The sequence below is a fragment of the Lonchura striata genome, chromosome 4 (assembly GCF_046129695.1).
Source record: "Lonchura striata isolate bLonStr1 chromosome 4, bLonStr1.mat, whole genome shotgun sequence".
NCBI classification, from domain to species: Eukaryota; Metazoa; Chordata; class Aves; order Passeriformes; family Estrildidae; genus Lonchura; species Lonchura striata.
Window position 1 is genome coordinate 41,792,484 of NC_134606.1, and position 17,800 is coordinate 41,810,283.

Here is a 17,800-nt window from a genome sequence, read left to right on the forward strand (position 1 = left end):
AGTTATTTAAGACAGAAACTTAGAAATAAATTTGTTCCATAGCCACTAGTGTTCCCAGTCATTAATGTACAATACAAATATTTCAGACCACAAGTGTTCTGAGAAGAATAATTAGCTACAAGAAAATAAACATGATTTTTCAGTACAGAGACTCAAAAAGAAGTTGCTGTACCAATAAAGACACAATTTGCATTTTAAAATAAGAGACTATCCATTAATGCAGCCCATAATGAGCTCTTTAAACACTTTTTGCTTTTTCATTCCATCACATTTTAATTACACTTTATTTACAAAAGGCGTGGGATGTTTCTAACAACCATTTGCACATACATCCAAAGAGGAATTTAAAATATAGATGCAGGTACCAAATCAAGTATCTTGTTTCAGAATTCTCATGCAAAGCAGATAGGAAGAAAAAGGATGCTAGAATTTTACAATGCCTTGTTCTCACATTGCACATCGATTCTCACGTGTAAAGTGTCACCACTTAGGTAAAGCACAAGAAAAATATACAGTTCTTCACAAAAGGAAACAATTCCCTACCCCAGGTTTAAGACAAGACTCATATATATGTCCTGTGCAGACTTACACCAAGTAAAAAACTAAAACAAAATGACTGCTTTGCTTTTTGGGTCGTTCACTATTCTCTTCAACTTGAACATCAAGTCAGCAGCTTGCCCAATAAGCAGCACAAATCTGTAGGCTGTATTTTTTTACTGAGGAAAACAAGTTCATCCCCCAGACAATGAATGAACTGTTGTGCCTTCCAGGCTTTGCACCTGGCATGAGTGAGTTACTAGGGAGGACCCACAAGTGACTGCCTCCCTGTTTTACCCCGACCGCACAGCACAGGAGGCAGGCCACTGGTGCTGCAGGAGTCCCAGCTCCTGGGAGGGGGACAGGGAGCACCTCCACGGGCAGGCAGATCCCAGGACACTGAAGAGGCAGCTGCCCATGTGGCTGGTCTTGCTGTGCACAGAGCATGCCAATGGATATGGCCCTGTCTCTGCACAGTTTCATGTAAAGCAGTATTCTGCATTTGCTCTTATTTCCCTTGCAAATTTTCCTTCAGCAAATAAGGAGATGTGCAGAGAGGCCTGCTGTGTTCTCTGATGAAGTTGTACCCTGTTTGTTGAAGTCCTCATCTGGAAAATGAGCACAGCCTCCTTTCTCAGTATGTTTTTTAAAATAGGTGTTCACCTCCTGTGGTGCTGCCTACTATGACTCTCTATAGAGACAGTGCTTTGCAGAAATAATGACGAAAGAGGAGAAATTTGTAAGTACTCATGCTCTAATTGACGTACTTAGAATGTATTTTGGCTCAGCAAAACTAACATGATCACGGCATCATTAGTATATTTGCAGGTGGAGGGTCACAGTTACTTCATTAAAAATAAATTACACCCTTTCATCTAAATGTGTATCTATGCTGCAGTGCACTCAGGAAGTCAAAAGAAAGCCAAAGACACTGGAAAGCCTTGAAATGAATCACTGAATCACATCTTACATCACACCACAAAAAAAAAAAAAAAAATCAGTACACAATGTTGCTCTACAGAAATATACCCTTAGAATTAGAAAAACTATTAAAAAAAAGCAGATTATGAGGTGGATTCTTAAAAAAGTCTAAGCACAAGGGATGCAAATCAAGACATTCCTCAACTTGGTAGTAGGATAATTATTGTTCTAATGTAGAAATTAAAGAGGACAATGAGTAAACAATTATTTATTAGTACCATGGTAATGAAGAGCTTTTACCAGAGTATGACTGGTAAATTGAGTAAATACAAAGAAATGCTCTTTGAGATACAGCTCAAGCCTACAAAACCAATATTCCTAACTTTTGAATTTCTTGGTCACCAGAAGAATTATAAAGGCCTACAAAAAGTAAAATTCTAAATCTACTATGTAAAATCTTGCATCCTCTTTTACATCAAACACTTTCTCTCCATTATCATAACATAATCACACATAAATTAAAACCAAATTCTTTGACTGTAACTCAGGTTTTCATTTCCTAAAGAGGTGTCATTGATTTTAAAAATTAATACAAAATAATAATGCCTGCAGAACAACTCAAGCATTTACAGATGTAGTGGAATTATCAATCCACAGAAACAGAAACATTTCCTGCAGTACTCAAAGGGGAGAGGTCCGAGAATTAAGCATTCTTGTTGATCTTAAAACTGCTAGATGGCAAATGGACTGGGAAGGACTGATTCCAATCTCATATGGCAGTATCCTATTGACCTAAGTGAAATGACTTGTCATCTAACCCTCCAGTTCGTAATCATCAGTCTTTGATAATCTATTCACTTAATGGATATCTGAAACCCATTATTTTGTTTTTCCTCTTCATCTTCCTTTAATCTTGCTTCTCACATTCTTCCCACTGTCCAAAAATTACAAAACATTGTTTTTATATTTCAAAAATATATTATTTATTAATAACTGAAGTATTATAACTGTTACTTGACATAAACATTTTTATACTCACTCTAAAAATGATGAACTGAAAACAAGCTAAGCAACTTTCCTAAAGAAATATGATGAGACTATAGGGGAGGTGTGACTAAATATGCTTCATAATTCCACCTAAAAGAAACATCATTCTCTATCCAATGACATGAAAAATATTATAATAGCCTTAATTAAGCAAGGTCTTAAACAGGAGGAACAGGTGGAGTTATCAGTGGGAAATGATGTCTTGAAACATAAGAGATCAGTCAGGGACAAAAAGGTAAAGTTTACATCTCCTAAGAACAGAACTGAAATGAATATGAGAAAAGAAAACCATATTGATTCTTTGGTTCTCATAACATGGCATGTAACTACACGCCAGCCACAATTTGGAGGGATGTTTGCAAAGGGTGAACAAACTTTCCCACATCTCAGATCCATGCTGTGCTTTCTTTTAGTCTCTCTGATCAGAGCCAAACCACAAAGGATAATACACGCATCTGGAAAAGCAATGAACATCCTCAAAATACTACATACTTACACAGTCCAGTAGACACAGCTTTTCCATGTGAAAATTTTCTCTATGAAAAATTGACCCAGTTTGATGATGTTGATATCTCTTTCAAAACTTCTTGCATTTCTTTCCAACTACATTGACTGGAACTTTTCCTGTTTACTTCTCTGTGCCAAGCCATGCTTCCTTTTTTCTTATTTTATTTGTCTTTAGTTTACTTTGTCAAAGTTTTTCTTCACTATCTGCAATTTCTTTGAGCCACTGCTTTTTAAAATCACCACTGGTTATTTCAGTTATTTCAGCCAATTCCATTTAATTATTTAAAATATTTTTTTCCAGATGCTTTGGATCACTCAGCAGCCATCTTCTCTGTAGCCTTACTGATGTATTTCCCATTAAAAATATTTTTAAGTTGAGCAAAATTTCCTAGAAAATTTGTCAAAGTAAATATTTACTCCTGGAGGGGATTACACTTCTCAGTTAAAACCATGCAGGCAAAAATTTCTTTGCTTGTTCTACAAATATGGCAAATACCATGACAATGGCTTATCTAAGTCTGTGTCAAAAGATAAACTGCTCTTTTAAGATGTATGCTTGAAAATCATTACATTTCAGAACCTTCTTCTTCCTTTCCAAATCAATTCCTTCTCCATACCTCTGAGATATGCTGTGCTGGTAGATCCCAGCAATTTAGATAGGCGTTGAGCTGAAATAAAATTCAGTTAGATATCTGTTTTTCTGTATTATTTTTCTGCTGGAGGAATTTCCCTGTCCGTTCCATCACCTGTTCACAGAAGTTGTTCTGCATACAGACAACAGGCAGGCAGAGTGATTGTGGACAGGCTTCTGAAGCCCTTCTGCTTCCCTCAGTAATCTAACAGCAGTGAGAGCTTCCAAAAGTCCTTCTCTCTGAAATACTTCTCTTAAGACTACATGTGATGGGAAAATGCTGCTGTGACTTTATCCAAAATGGACACTGCAAAGTGAAAGCAATCCTATTTTTTCAGAGGCACTGGTCCTTCAGCAAGTCCACAAAATAGCAGGGCCTCTAATGAATTTTTCTGAGAGAGCATCACAGCTACCAGCACCAGAGAGGCTGACCATGACTGACCTCCTGCAGCCCAGGAAACAGGGCCGTGCCATCCAGGTGAATACCTCAAACTGTTTCCCCACGGCTGCAGTTTTCCCACCTACTTTCCTGACCCCACCTGATTTCTCAAAGATGCTTGCACTTACACTAAGAAAATGGTTTTATAACAAGGGTGATAGGAAGAAATATATGATAGTGCCATAAGTATAATTATTGTTAAGAGTGAGGCTGCTTTGTCAGCTTTGCATAGCTGCTGTGATCAGCTGTCCATCAACTCTAATAACTTACATTTGTATTTGGCTGACCACATTTCAGAGAAAACATTTCAGAGAAAACTTCATAATCCATAGCTTTACCAAAACAAAACAAAACAAAAACCAAAACAAAACTGTGTCATTTCCCCTGAAATGTTTTGCTGCAATCTTAAGTTACAGGTTTTGACCAGATAAAATTGTGGGAGGAATCTAATGTTTTAATGTTTTCTGTAGACTGTGGTGTTTGATCACAAAGACATTAACAGCAAGAACATGTCAGTAGCTTTCTTAAGAACTTGACTGGAAATGTGCCAAAAGCAACAAGCTCTGGCAAATTCCCAAGCCCTGCTTATTTCTTAGTGCAGAACCAGTATTACAGTAGCAACTTCTTTCATATGCCTGCTCTTCCAAAATAAGTTTCAAGTAAAATAGAACTGAATTTACAATTAATGTCTCATTTACATTTACAGAGTCAAAATAAGTGTAGGTTTTGCTCCCTTATAAATTTATGCTCAAAATGTTAAAACACCCCAGGATTTTAATGCTCTTCCCAAACTGATTCCTACCACACAAGATGTGGTATTTCATGGTTCAAAACTTACATCCCATGACATGCCTGCCCTAACTTCTACAGTCTGGCAGCCCTTTTTATTTACTCTAGACTAATTCTGAATGATTACACAGAGCTATTTCAATTGTGGGAAACAAAGATTCCAGAACAGACTTTTCCAAAATGCTTTTGTTTTTCTCCAAAATGTTTCTATTATCCAGGTTAATGTGAGGCAGTTTACTTGGGCAGAAGAACCTTAAGCATTGCACCATGGAAAATAACAGTTATACACAGGATATTTTTCACATAAAGATTTGGCCTTGAAATCAGTGGAAAAATTCCTATTGAATAGATCAAAGCAGGATCAAATTTTAAAGCAGCCTTTCCTCCATCAGTCATGCTAACACCCCCAAAACTGATGTTGATTTAGCAGCACAGAACAGCATTACAGGTGCTACATCTGTGTACAATGGTCCCTTTGAAAATCTTTCCCATTGTGCAACTAGTTTAGTATTTGTAAACACACTACTGATTTTCAAAGTTGATGTTAATAATTCACAGAAATGACTGAAATGCTTTGTGTCAACAAACATTCCAAGAAAAACTATTCTTAAAATCAGAACGAATCCTGCACTTCACATTTTTAAACCATGAGATGCACACATTTTTATTTCTCATAAAGGTTTGAAGTAGAAAGGATTTCCTTTGCCATCTTTGGAGATTTTACAGACAACACAGCTGGGCAAGATGTTACATCAGGCTGGTCTTACTTATATATAGCCCATTCTGCACAAGGTGAGTTTTGCAGTCACACTGTAGTATTTTAAGTGAATTTGCCTAAGTCATACTTAAGAAGGCTGCTGCTGACAAAACTTTTCTTTTCCTGTACAGTCATACTTGCTATCCTGCCCCTGTAGCCAGTCAAAAAGCTGGAATCTCAAGATATTCTTACAGAAGAAGAACCCTTTCCATTTGCATGCAGCAAATATTGACAAAGAATATGGTAGAAGACTGCACGGAGCAATTACTTTGCATCCTGAAGATGCACAGGCTTCTCTGTGATTTAACATTATTACTTAGAAGCTGCTGGTGTCACTTTAAAGCACAACTGGATCTCTTCCTACCAAAACTCAGCCTAAAGTGTGCACACAGGGTGTGTCACCTTCCACACACCAAAAACAGTAGCTAGTTCCAAGCCTACCCAGGACTTCTTCCATGATATGTATTGTTTCTGCTGGGACTTTTGCCACCATTGTGCTTCAGTATTCTTGGTGTACCAAGGATGGAAAAGTGCTCGTTAAATTGAAGAGATCAGTCAAAACAATCTTAATGACAAAATAACTCTACTGCACTTAGAAACACAGCGTGGTTCTGATCTCACTGATAGGAGCAAGTCAAGTTTAATTCCGTTCCAAGAGTAGCACTCTTAAACAGGATTACATGGGTCAGAACTAAAGATGGTATCTGTGAACCCAAAATCATTGCCTTTGCATCTCATTTACATTAAAATAGCAAACTCACTGCTCCTATTACTTCACAGAGAGTTGTTTTCTTTCAAAAGGCTTCCCATCTTTTTTCATGTAGTTCACAAAGACACTTTACTAAAAGTTATTAAAAATATTGAGCCACTATTCCAAAAAGGAAAAAAGAAAATAGACTTGTACATGTTTTGGATCGTCCAAAGATATTTTAAAATACCCAGCTGGGAAGAACATAAATTATATTAAGTTACAAGATTAAATAAAAATGGGAATCTGTCCAGGAAAATGATGTTCTGGGTAAAATAAATAGGTGTATTTATAGACTTCACAGTTCTGAGCTATTTCCCAGTTTTACAGGCTGGATACGAGAGTGTTTAATGTAAGTTTTCAAAACAAGATAATACTAGAAGACACAGTTAACAAAAGTACAAGTTCCTTGCTGCTACTACAAACACTAAAATTATTAAAAATATAAAGTTAGAATTATTTTGCTTCCTTTTACGTAAGTGGAATAAAAAGAGTTGTATTTACAAAATATTCCTTCATGCTTTTCATTAACAAGACTGAATGATGTGTTTCTAACACCTGTTATCCTGGCACATCTAAAAGCACTTAATTCTGGGAAAACTGCAAAATAACTGAGAGATACTGCAAGAACACTCACACCAAGTTTCATAACATGCCAGTATTTCCTTTTAGCCAACCCTTTCCCAGAGGAATTAAACAATTTGGCATCCACTTACTTTAGCTTCTGACCTTCAAGCAGGTCCTTCCGCTGTGAGGAACTGAAAGAGCAGGAATTAAAGTGTTCTGACCCTATGAAGCTTGTAAATATTAACCTCCCTACCCATGAAAAATCATCTAATAAGCACCACTTAAAAAAAAAATATAAAATACTGATTACAACTTTGGAATAGTATGAAATAAGGACTTTAAAACAGAAACAAAAATAAATGTTACTTTCTGGATAAAAACCTCAATAATGTTAAAAGGGCTATGGATTAAAAAGAAATCATCTATTGCCATTTCACCACTAATGGCTTTCCAAAGTGTCTTTCTCATATCTATTTGCAGGCAATCTGTATTTTTTTTCAAAATTGTTGAGATTGGTCAAACAGAACATTGCCTTCAGCACTGGTAAAACCACATGGTACTGAAAGAGGCAGCAAAACCTCAATTTTCTTGCTTTTTAACAGATCACTGCAATTATTTACAACTGAGAACATCATGATCCAAAATAAGAATGGATTCAAAACCTAAACTCTAGCGAAATAGTCAATGTTTTTCACCAGTGTTCACTGTGACAAGTCAGTTAAAATAATTAACACAGTATGTCTTCGAACTTCTGAGCATGAAAGAATCAGTAAATTCAAGTAAACTATAAAGTAAGCATTCTTTACAATAATTAGTTGTGGGCTGGGAAAGGGATATACTGAGCAAACCTCCAGCAGTTCAACAAAGGAGAGAAGATGCACAGGGACTGACTGCCACTACTGCATGTGGCAGGTGTGCATGTGTATGTGGTGCACGCCACAACTCACCTGCTCATCACCCAGAATTCTACAGCTCCTGTGGAAGAAGTACAGAAGGAAAAGGAAAGCCAGCATTTTAATGGCAGAAATCACAAAGGCTTTAATACGATAAATAAAAAGGCTTTAATAGGTTAAAATAAAATTGAAGTCTGAGACACACCAGAACCTACACTTAGAAATTTACAAGGAGGTTGGCACCAAGGTTCTCCTGCAAATCAACTTCTTGACAAGAAATACCAAAGATAATTGGAAGGCTGTTCACTTGCTTCAGCTACAGATGATTATTAAATGAAGTGCCCCACCTCACATTTTGTACAGATATTTGATTCTTATTTCCTGTTTAGTTTGCATTTTTATTGCCCAGGCCACATGGTGATTATGTAGACATAATATGCGCATACACATAGGAATGCACATCAATATTTATTTGCATATGTACCTACACACAAAAATAGATTTTCTCCAAAACCTTTACATTCCAACTTCTCTCCTACCAGAAGTGATGCTGTTATCACTGCAAACAGACTGTTACAGACTATGGCACTGTTTTGCATGCTTTCTAAAGGGCTGCCCTATATATAGAAACTACAGTCAGCTGAAAACTTGAAAAACACTTTCCAGAGCAATTACCAAGAAATAAAATATGTCTCATAAAGAGCCATAAGCATCTGGTGATTTTTTTTTTTTTTTTTTTGTAGTTTAGGGAAAGCAGGAAAGATGGACTCAGGTCCACTCAGCAACATTAGAGCAGTTTGCTCCAGCCACGTTTCCCTGTCTGTTCCTGAGCCTGTATGACACAACATCCCAGCCACACCCATGAGCCCACAAAACCCGCTCCTTTCCTCCAGGCTTCCAGCTCCCTCAGTACTCAGGCTAGATCCTACGCCACTAATGTACAATTATTTTGTGCTTTATTTTATCCCATTCCTCAATCTATAACTTCAGGCTTGATTTACAGCAGCTTTCAAATCCAGTTCTGAAGAGAGAATTATTCCTTTTTAATAAGTCTTCCTGTGGAATTGATCTCCACTAATTGCATGCAGAAGCATAAATTAGCTCTCCAACAATCTCATGAGGCCAATTATACCATTTCCATTTAAAATAGGCAAGAACACCACAGATCAAAAAGGTTTCATTCAATTACAGTGCCCAATATGTGATGAGTGGTTCTGTTTTTTTTAAGATACTAAGAACTTTTTATGCTGAAAATACAACTTTTGTGGACTTTACAGCCTACCAGCATCAGACCTACAAAGTATCTAAATTCCCACTAATCTTAGGAGCTTACTATTGCAACTTAAAAAGTCTTTCACTAGAGCTGTTATGCATATTTTTCTAGGTTTCTGAAAAGGCAAACTACATGATAGTAGGATCAATTACTACATCTAAACACTGTGCTAAGCAATAGCAGTAGGCCAAAATCTTGATTCTCACAGGATTTGTCAACAAATGTAAGTTGTGTTTTGATATATTAATAAAAAAAAAAAAAAAAACAAAACAAAAAAAAAAAACTCTGACAAAGAGAGATGCTGTCTGAACCCAGCACACAGACACAGGAAGTCAAGCTAGGACCTTCATTCTGCAGCTAAAGAAGTTTTTTATTATTCGTTTTGTTTAAGCAGCACAAAAATGGACAATTTTTGCTGTGAGAAATTCCCAGGAAATAATGCAATACCAGTTCATCTTCTGTAAAAAAATTATAAAATGTTTTCTTAAAGGCATTTAGTATTTATTTTATATTATTTATTTATATAATTTACTATTTTAGAATAGGAAATTAAAGGTATATTACAAATATAATTAATCAGAGTAGCACATCCTGTCAATGAGTTTCTAATTTTCTAAATGCTAGGGAAATCAGTGGAGTACCATTTTTAGATAAGCAAATGAGAGCATCTACCTTTCCTGACTTAAGCAAGCAACCTACATCACTACTTATAAACCTAACTGCTGGGAATGCCTTTGAAAATTTACCCAACAATATGTACTGTTAAATCACCTACATTTCACTGCAAAAGCCACACCAAGTCACTAGTCTGACCTATGTTAACCTTCACCAACAGGATGTAGAAGTTTCTGTCTGTTTAGTTTAGTTTTCATTTTCAGGTCCTGCAGTTTCTTTCACATCCCCAAATGGTACAGTCTTCCACCACTCCAGCTGATCCCAATTTGAAACTGAGCAGAGCTTTCCAATTTCCTTTTCCACATTGCACCAGACCAATGACTAAATCCTCAGAGTTCCACCATTTTAACCATAACAGGAGATTTACAGAAAAAAAGAAGAAAAAGCTTTTAAGAGCCTGGAGCCTTGGTAGGTGATAATCTGTCAAACTTGGGGAATGAAAGTTTCCTTCCTCCTAGGACAAGCAATTGATTTTTGCTCTTCCATAGTGCCCTGTAAAGTCTGTGCTGGCCAGAACGCTCCCCAGACCTGGAGTCCTGGCATTTAAAAGTGAGGACAGCACATGCCATCCTAACCCCTCCAAAGGACAAAACAGGGCAAAGGCAGAAGATGCTTAATTCTACATTAAGCACTGAGCACCAGGGATGTAAGGCTGTTACTTGATTTATATGTCCCCATGCTAAGGTACAGACAGCAAAGGGGCAAAAAACGATTACTTTTCTACTGTGCAAGTTTGAACACTTGTCCAGAATCAAATAAAAATTCACCTCTTTGTAGCTGCTTTCAGCAAACATTAAGTTTCAACTTCCACTCTAGTTTTTCACTAGAAAACACTACATGTTTTTGTGGGGACTTCTACCATAAAAACAGAAGGAAGATGAAGACTGTGGCGGACTGGCTGTGCCATTTAATTTCCCAAATCCAGATATTTTGTATACCTGTGTAGGAAAAATACTAATTAAGTCAACAGGCTTGTGATGAAGCATTTTAATGCATTTATTAGATTTCTGAGTTCTCATTCATTTTCTTGGCAGTATGTTTGAAAGTGTCACAGTTTGAGCATCTAACCTGGCCTCAATTCAGATTTAGGGGCCCGTGGGAAAATCCTGTACTCATTTAATCAAACACAGAGGAATAGTGTTGGGAAACACAGGAAAAAAAGACCCTGTGCATATTCCCTGCTGACAACATTGCTCTAGCTCCCACATATTGACCTGGAGCTGTTTCAAGAAGACATCCCAGTCAATGCCTGTTACACAATTAAACCCTTAGAACTGCTGAATGGAGTGATGAGAATTTCACATACATTGGCTGTTCTGCTCAGCCTTAAGAGATACCTGTTACAGAAGAGAGAGCTCAGATTTTATGATAGAGGCCTCTTTTAAAAATGTACTATCACACACATAAAAATATGCCCACCATAGAAACATACTAGGGCATACAATTTCTTAAGTCCTGGAAATTTTTATTTATTTTGACAATATGAGTAATTTCTCTGCATTGTTTTGGACAGGTACATGGACAGTAATTCCAATGTGCACTACTTACAATCGTGTGCACACGCTACCATATCACCCAGCAGTACAAATTTGGCCTTAAACAGACATGAGCACAGAATTGCATGCATGTGGGAATGGCCAGGCCTGACAACTTTGAGTTTATGTTGGCCACAGAGGACTTGAAGATATCTAATGCCAAAGGAATCTTGAGAACCACCCCTGAGAGCCAGGCATTGTAACTGTGGCCACACAATCTAAACCAGCCTCTGCATGTAACAAGTACAAAAAAAAAGAATCAGAAGCGGTTTTCTCTTAAGTATGGAAGGAACAAATGAAAAGTGTTTTCTCAGCAGAAGTGTGGTTAAGAGTTCTAGGTGAATTGTTTATTTATTAGCAACTCTTTGTAGAGCTAGTGAAACTGACCAAAGGAGTCTGCCTCCACTGTACTGCAGGTCCTAAGTCTCCTCTTCCAAGGACTGAAATAGTGAACGACAATGAGCAGTGCATGTGCAGCTTACATTTGCCAGTAAGCAAAAGAAAAGACTATAGTCAATCATCTTTACTTTCCACCAAGAAAAATCTGCTACTGCAGAATTCAGCAACTACAGACGGACTTGCCTCTCACTGCCTCTTGCTCATCCAGCTTTGCTAAATCCCTCTAATGATTCTAGGGCTACATCACAAAAACCCTGTTCAAATTCTCAATTCTGCAAGTGGCAGTCAGAGAAAGCCCTAAGGAGAAGTAAATTTTTGAGACTTTGCAGTTGAGAAAATTAGTAAAGTCTCCATAAATCAGGATTAACTTTCATTACTTACATGCCAGCTTTCTTAGTCTTATTTTAAATTCAACCTATTTGGGATCAGAGTGCTGGTTCAGAAATAGAAGGCTTTGAACCATTTTATGTGTCACGCATTTTAATTCTAGTTCCTAAGGAAAGCCAAGCCCTATATCAAAGTACATACTGTAATTTTTCCATGAACTTAATGCCTTATTACATGATGTGTAAAAGACTCTGTTGTTCAGTTATGCTTTTTTTTTTAAGTGGGTGAAAATCACATGGAGGCTGTTTCCCAAGAATTCCACTCTGGGCCATTAAAAAACAGTGTGAATCTTTTTCCTGAGAGATCATGGTTTTACAATTATGCTGAAAAATGAACAAAAGGACAGACATGGAGATTTGAACATCATTCTAACTTAGGTTACAGTAAGTGATGGCACTGGAAACACCACTCTTCTAAGAGCATCAAATTCAACTATTTGTGTACCCAAATTCTCTATTGTAAGAACTTCATTCAACACCACTTCTGACTGAACAAGCTACAAAAGAGTTTCCATGTTTCAGATGGAGAATACCCTTTCCATTCAGCATTTAACTTTTTTAAGTGCACTTTTTTTGAAGAATGACCATATTTCATTACTTCCGTTTAGTTAGTTCCATGTTTTCTTTTCCATTCTGTCAATGTTAAGTATAAATTCACCTGCTGGCATTTGAGAATCCCTAAGCAATCATAACCCACCACTCTGCAATGCTGATTCACATCTTCTGCGGTGACTTCAGAGAGAACAAAATAGAAGTATGTGATCAGCTCAACATTGAAAAAAAACAAAATCAAAAAAGCTTGGATAAGAAATTTTGTACTGAACTACCCAGAGGCCTCTTTACTTCACAAAAATGCTGAAGTTCTATTGCAAATTCAACCTCACTAACAGCGAAATTTCCTCTTGGGTTTTTTTGAAAGAGCCAAGGACTGTTGATTTCAATAATTGTTTCTCCAGTCATCTGTGATTCAACTGATTCAATTCAGCATGCCACAACACTCTTCTGTACCTTCCTGCTGTTTCCTAAATAATTAACAGTTCTAACAAAAAAAGCCTTTGCAAGTAGTTTTTATTTACTTATAAAAGATAAAACATCCAAGCTTTTCCTCAACACCACTTGGCTACCAGTAGACACTATTCCCTAAATCAGCACCACTATCGTGTTCCAGCAAGGGCTGGTTTACTGGTTTCTGAACTCTAGGATACACAACGGAGAAATTCTGCTGAATACCCCATAATGACCAATTTCACATAAGGAACTATGGCAGCTGTTACAAATACATTGGCTCCTTCTTGGAGATCACATTCCAATCTTCTGCTGGGTGGTGTCGTGCTGGTTTCCTTCCAGAGAGCCATCTTCCTGTGAGCTAACAGCAGAGCCTACCTGCTGGGCTGCTACAAGACACAAACTTTTCTCATTTGAAAAGCAGAAACAGGATGAACCAGCTTCCTGAATTTTCACATCTGACCTTAGAAAAGTATTTTGTATATTTCTATTAAATGTCTCCAAAATGTTACCTGAGTAATATTCCTCACAGGCTTTAGTTATCTACAGTATTCCATCAGGTGCTCCCAAAATCTAAAGAGATAGGATGCATCAGGAATAACAGCTGTGTTCTGACAGTCTGAAGTATGATCTTACACTACAAGATGAAACTCTGTACCTTCTCTGATGGATTGATCTTAAATACAAATACATATTCAAATACATATTTAAGGCATCTTGGTAAGGGATGCCATGGCAAGAAAGAGTGAATATCATATTTTATATATATATTATATATATTATATTATATACATTTATTTATTTATTTATTTATTTTAATTTTCATGGAAAATGATGCATGTGTCAATATTTTATCACCTCTTAAGTAATATATGTCACTAAAAAATCAAAACAGGAATTCAAAATAGATCACTGTGTTTAGAAATGTTTAGTATGTAAGGAAAATAAATGCCACACTTATAGCACAAAACTCTGTGGTGTACACTAAAAGTTCATCTATGTTATGCACAGAACTGTATTTGCAAACAGTAATTTACAGAGCACCTGTCAGGAACCAATAGAACAATGAATGCCTGCTGAACTACAACTATGGACTCACCTTTGGTCATTCAGACTTGGCTAGACAAAAGTCATAGCTGAGCCCTGATCTAGTGCCAGTAGGCATCCAGGCTGGAACAGAAACTAGACTAGATGACCTCCAGAGGCCCCTTCCAGAGAACATTTCTATGATTTTCTGGTTTTATGGTACTGTGCAAGGTTACCATATTCTTAACAAATGGTTTTATGAATATGTAATGGTAACAAAATTCTCACAATCAAAACTGGCCCTTTGAATTGTATTAAGACAACAGCAATATATTAGAAAATCAACATCAACACTAACATATTAAAATAAATACAACAGAGGGATACAGAAGGCATCCAGTTGAAAGAGGATCACTTTCTCCAAGTTGGATAATCGACTTCTGCCTTATCAAGAGATCATATTAAACCATTTATTCTGACCACATGTTGCCTAAAGCCTGATGAAGTAAGCCTACAACTTTGTAAGCTTTTACGTCCCTTTAAAATTTTTTTGTTGTAGTTTTGCCCAGTGATTCATACTACTATTTTTAAGGTAAACAGAATTTTGTTTGCACACTCACTTAAAACTTTTTGTGCAATCTCAAATCTGATCAAAGGTTTAAAGTGAAGGCAGTCAGCTCCTTAGAAAAATGTTATAGCACCAGAAAAGCAAGGGTTGGGCACAAGAAACCAGGTTCAAGAAATGAAGTCAAAAACCATTCTTCTACTTATATCCTTATGTATATTTCTCTTCACTAATCAGTGACTCTTTTGATTTCGAGCTGAGGACATTACCAAAATCTGACAGTGTGACTATTTTTAGAGAGTGTTTATTAAATAAACGTTGTATTTTAGTTCCTTCAGGGATGCAAAGGGATGCAACTGTTGCACGGTTCACCTGGCGGCCCGATGCAAGGCCAGTACTTCTGCCACATACTCTCCATATAACGGAGGGAAGCGCGGGGATCAGTGCCATCCCCGCTGCGGCTCCTGGACACCGGGAAAGATGGGACAAGGCGGGACTTGGAGGCGTTACGGGAGCCGCGCTGGTCTCGTCACGGCTGGGAGCCGCGTCCTGGGTGCCTCAGCCGGTGCCGCTGGCAGCCCGTGCCGGCCCGCAGACCCTCCCGGCACCGGCACGGGTGGTACCCGGTACCCCGGTACCCGGCCGGCCCCCTGCGCGCCCCCGCGGGCAGGCGCGCACACAGACATCGCACACAGACACGCGGACGGACGCGCACAAACGCGCACAGACACTCACTTGATGTCCTCCCAGACGGCGGGGCCGTAGTTGCGGATGACGAGCAGCTCCAGGGCGTGATTGACGAAGCCGTACTGCGGGGCAGGACGAGGCGGTGGCACGGTCAGGCACCGGGCGGCAGGGGAGCCCCGTCCCCCGCCCCGCAGCATCCCACCCCACCCTTCCCATCACCCCGCCGGGAACCGACCCCACCGACACATCACCCATCTCCCCCCGAAACAAAGGGCTGGGGCCCGGCTTCCCGCTTCCCAAGGGAATTCAGCCCCTTCCCTCCCACCGCGGGCCCGGCGCCGGGCAGAGCGGGCGCGCCCGGCCCGGGCAGGGCGGGCGGCCCGGCGGAGCTCACCATGGTGCCGCCGCCGCCGCCGCCGCCAGCAGAGGATGGGCCCGGCTGCCTCACCGCCTCCCCCGGCCGCCGCCGCCCCGAGTGGCACCCGCCGGCAGCCAATGGCGAGCGCGACCGCTGCCCGAGGGGCCAATGGCGGGCGCGGCCGCCGCGCTCCCGTCCAATCAGAGGCGGAGGCGGGGCTGCGGGAGCCGAGGGCCGCGCGGGGGCCGCGGCCGGGGCTGAGGGCGGCCGGGCCGGGGGGCGGCCGGGGCTGAGGGCGGCCGGGCCGGGGGGGGCCGGGGCTGAGGGCGGCCGGGCCGGGGGGCGGCCGGGGCTGAGGGCGGCCGGGCCGGGGGGCGGCCGGGGCTGAGGGCGGCCGGGCCGGGGGCCGGCCGCTGCCCGTGCCCGGCCCGGAGCCGGCGTTGGTCCCGGGCTCCGGAACGCTCCTGCTCGTACCCATCCTGCTAGTAATGGCTGGGTGGGAACCTGTAGGGCATTTCCCTGTGCAGCGGTTGCCTTCGCAAGAATGCTTCAGTTGTTTCTCGTACCGATGCAGCCACTCATTTTTTTAGGAAAATGTCCCCAAATAAAGGGAGGAATCTGAGCGACAAAGTGATCGCAGACATTTCTGCTCCTGTGTATTCGTATCTCAAAGGCCAGTGAAGTTAAAAGCACAATAATGAGTGCTTTCAGTAACGGGTTTTTTGTGCGTTTTTGAGTCCTTCCAGGTGTCGGTGTGAATAAATAGTGTTGTATCATTAACCTACGGAACATGGATTCTTAGAGGGTTCTCTAATTAAGGCATGACCCTTACAACAGGAGGTTTGGAGCAGAGACAATATGCCAAGGCCAGTTTGGAAATAGCACACTCTATCATATGCTATCATATACAAAGAATAAAAAAAGATAATATGGCACTGTATAGTGTAAAGCCCTTTGTATGATCAAAAAAAATTGCCCCAGTGTATGAAATGAAAAAATCTAAGGAGACCACTAACTCTTTTAAACTTGTTTAAGAAAAATCAAAACATATTAAAATATAATTAGTTTATCTAGGAGGACAAGGGGATGAGTACATAGTGGACTACCAGTGTAGTAGCTCTCAGGCAGAAACCTTGCTACATGAAGCCATAAACACTAGTCAGGCCAGATTGATTCTAAATGTAGGCAAAATTACAGAAGTTCAGGCCTTAGTAAAATAATGCAAAATAAGTTTAACATTTGAACTGTTCACATAGTTCTTGAAAAAAAATATGAAGCACTGATGTTGGAAATTCCATGTAAATAAGTTTTAAAATGGTGGCACATAAAATCTTTTAAAATTTCAACTACTGCCTGGTGAACTTTTCAATCTGTGTAAGAGCTTTTAAAAATCCTAGTAAATGTGGACACGAATGGATGGGCATTAGAAATTTGGCAAAATCATCTCAGTAGACATTCCAAGAACAGCAGAAGCTAACTCTGCTTTTAGGTCATGTAGGCATAGTAATCAAGTATGTTTAACTCAGTCCAAATGTACTGGGAAAAACAATTTTAGTTTTTTTTAAAGAATGACCAAGAACAAACGCTTCAGTGTAACCAGTTAAGATCATACAAGTAATATGCTAACTTTGAAAGGAGAAAGAAAATATTTAGATAAATTAACCAAACTATTCCAAACTGCTGGTTGAGTATATTTGTGTAGAAGACCAAACAAAAACTGACGAGATTCAAATCTCTAAAAGACTCTTCAATTTCCAGGAAACTAGCAACAGAGATAATGTAATAAATCATACTGTTGGAACCAGACCAAAGGCTGTGCTTTAACTAAGACTTGAAGACACTAGGTCACTATCTACTTTTTACTTTTTGGTAGGAAAGAAATTCTGGGAAAATGGGAAAACATCCTACCATACAAATGTTGTAGTTACATCTTTGTGTGCCTACTGCTGGGACTTTTGCCCTCCAGTGTGGTTAGTCTTCTCCTTCAAGCACTTATAAAACAGTTTTGAGGATACAAATGTCAAGGAATTCCTAGCAGTATAACCCAGGTAGGAA

The 17,800-nt window shown here is 39.4% G+C and overlaps 1 protein-coding gene across 1 annotated transcript in view; it reads right to left on the reverse strand.

Moving 5' to 3' along the window:
* GUCY1B1 (guanylate cyclase 1 soluble subunit beta 1) overlaps positions 1-15,839 on the reverse strand; it is a 41,117-nt gene extending 25,278 nt beyond the window's left edge. Inside the window, exons 1-2 of the mRNA XM_021544766.3 lie at positions 15,782-15,839; positions 15,436-15,509 (exon numbers count right to left, since the gene is read on the reverse strand). Of these exons, the coding sequence (XP_021400441.1) occupies positions 15,436-15,509; positions 15,782-15,784 (77 nt within the window). The 5' untranslated portion in view covers positions 15,785-15,839. The remainder of the gene's footprint in view (positions 1-15,435; positions 15,510-15,781) is intronic.
* Positions 15,840-17,800: the final 1,961 nt, after the last annotated feature.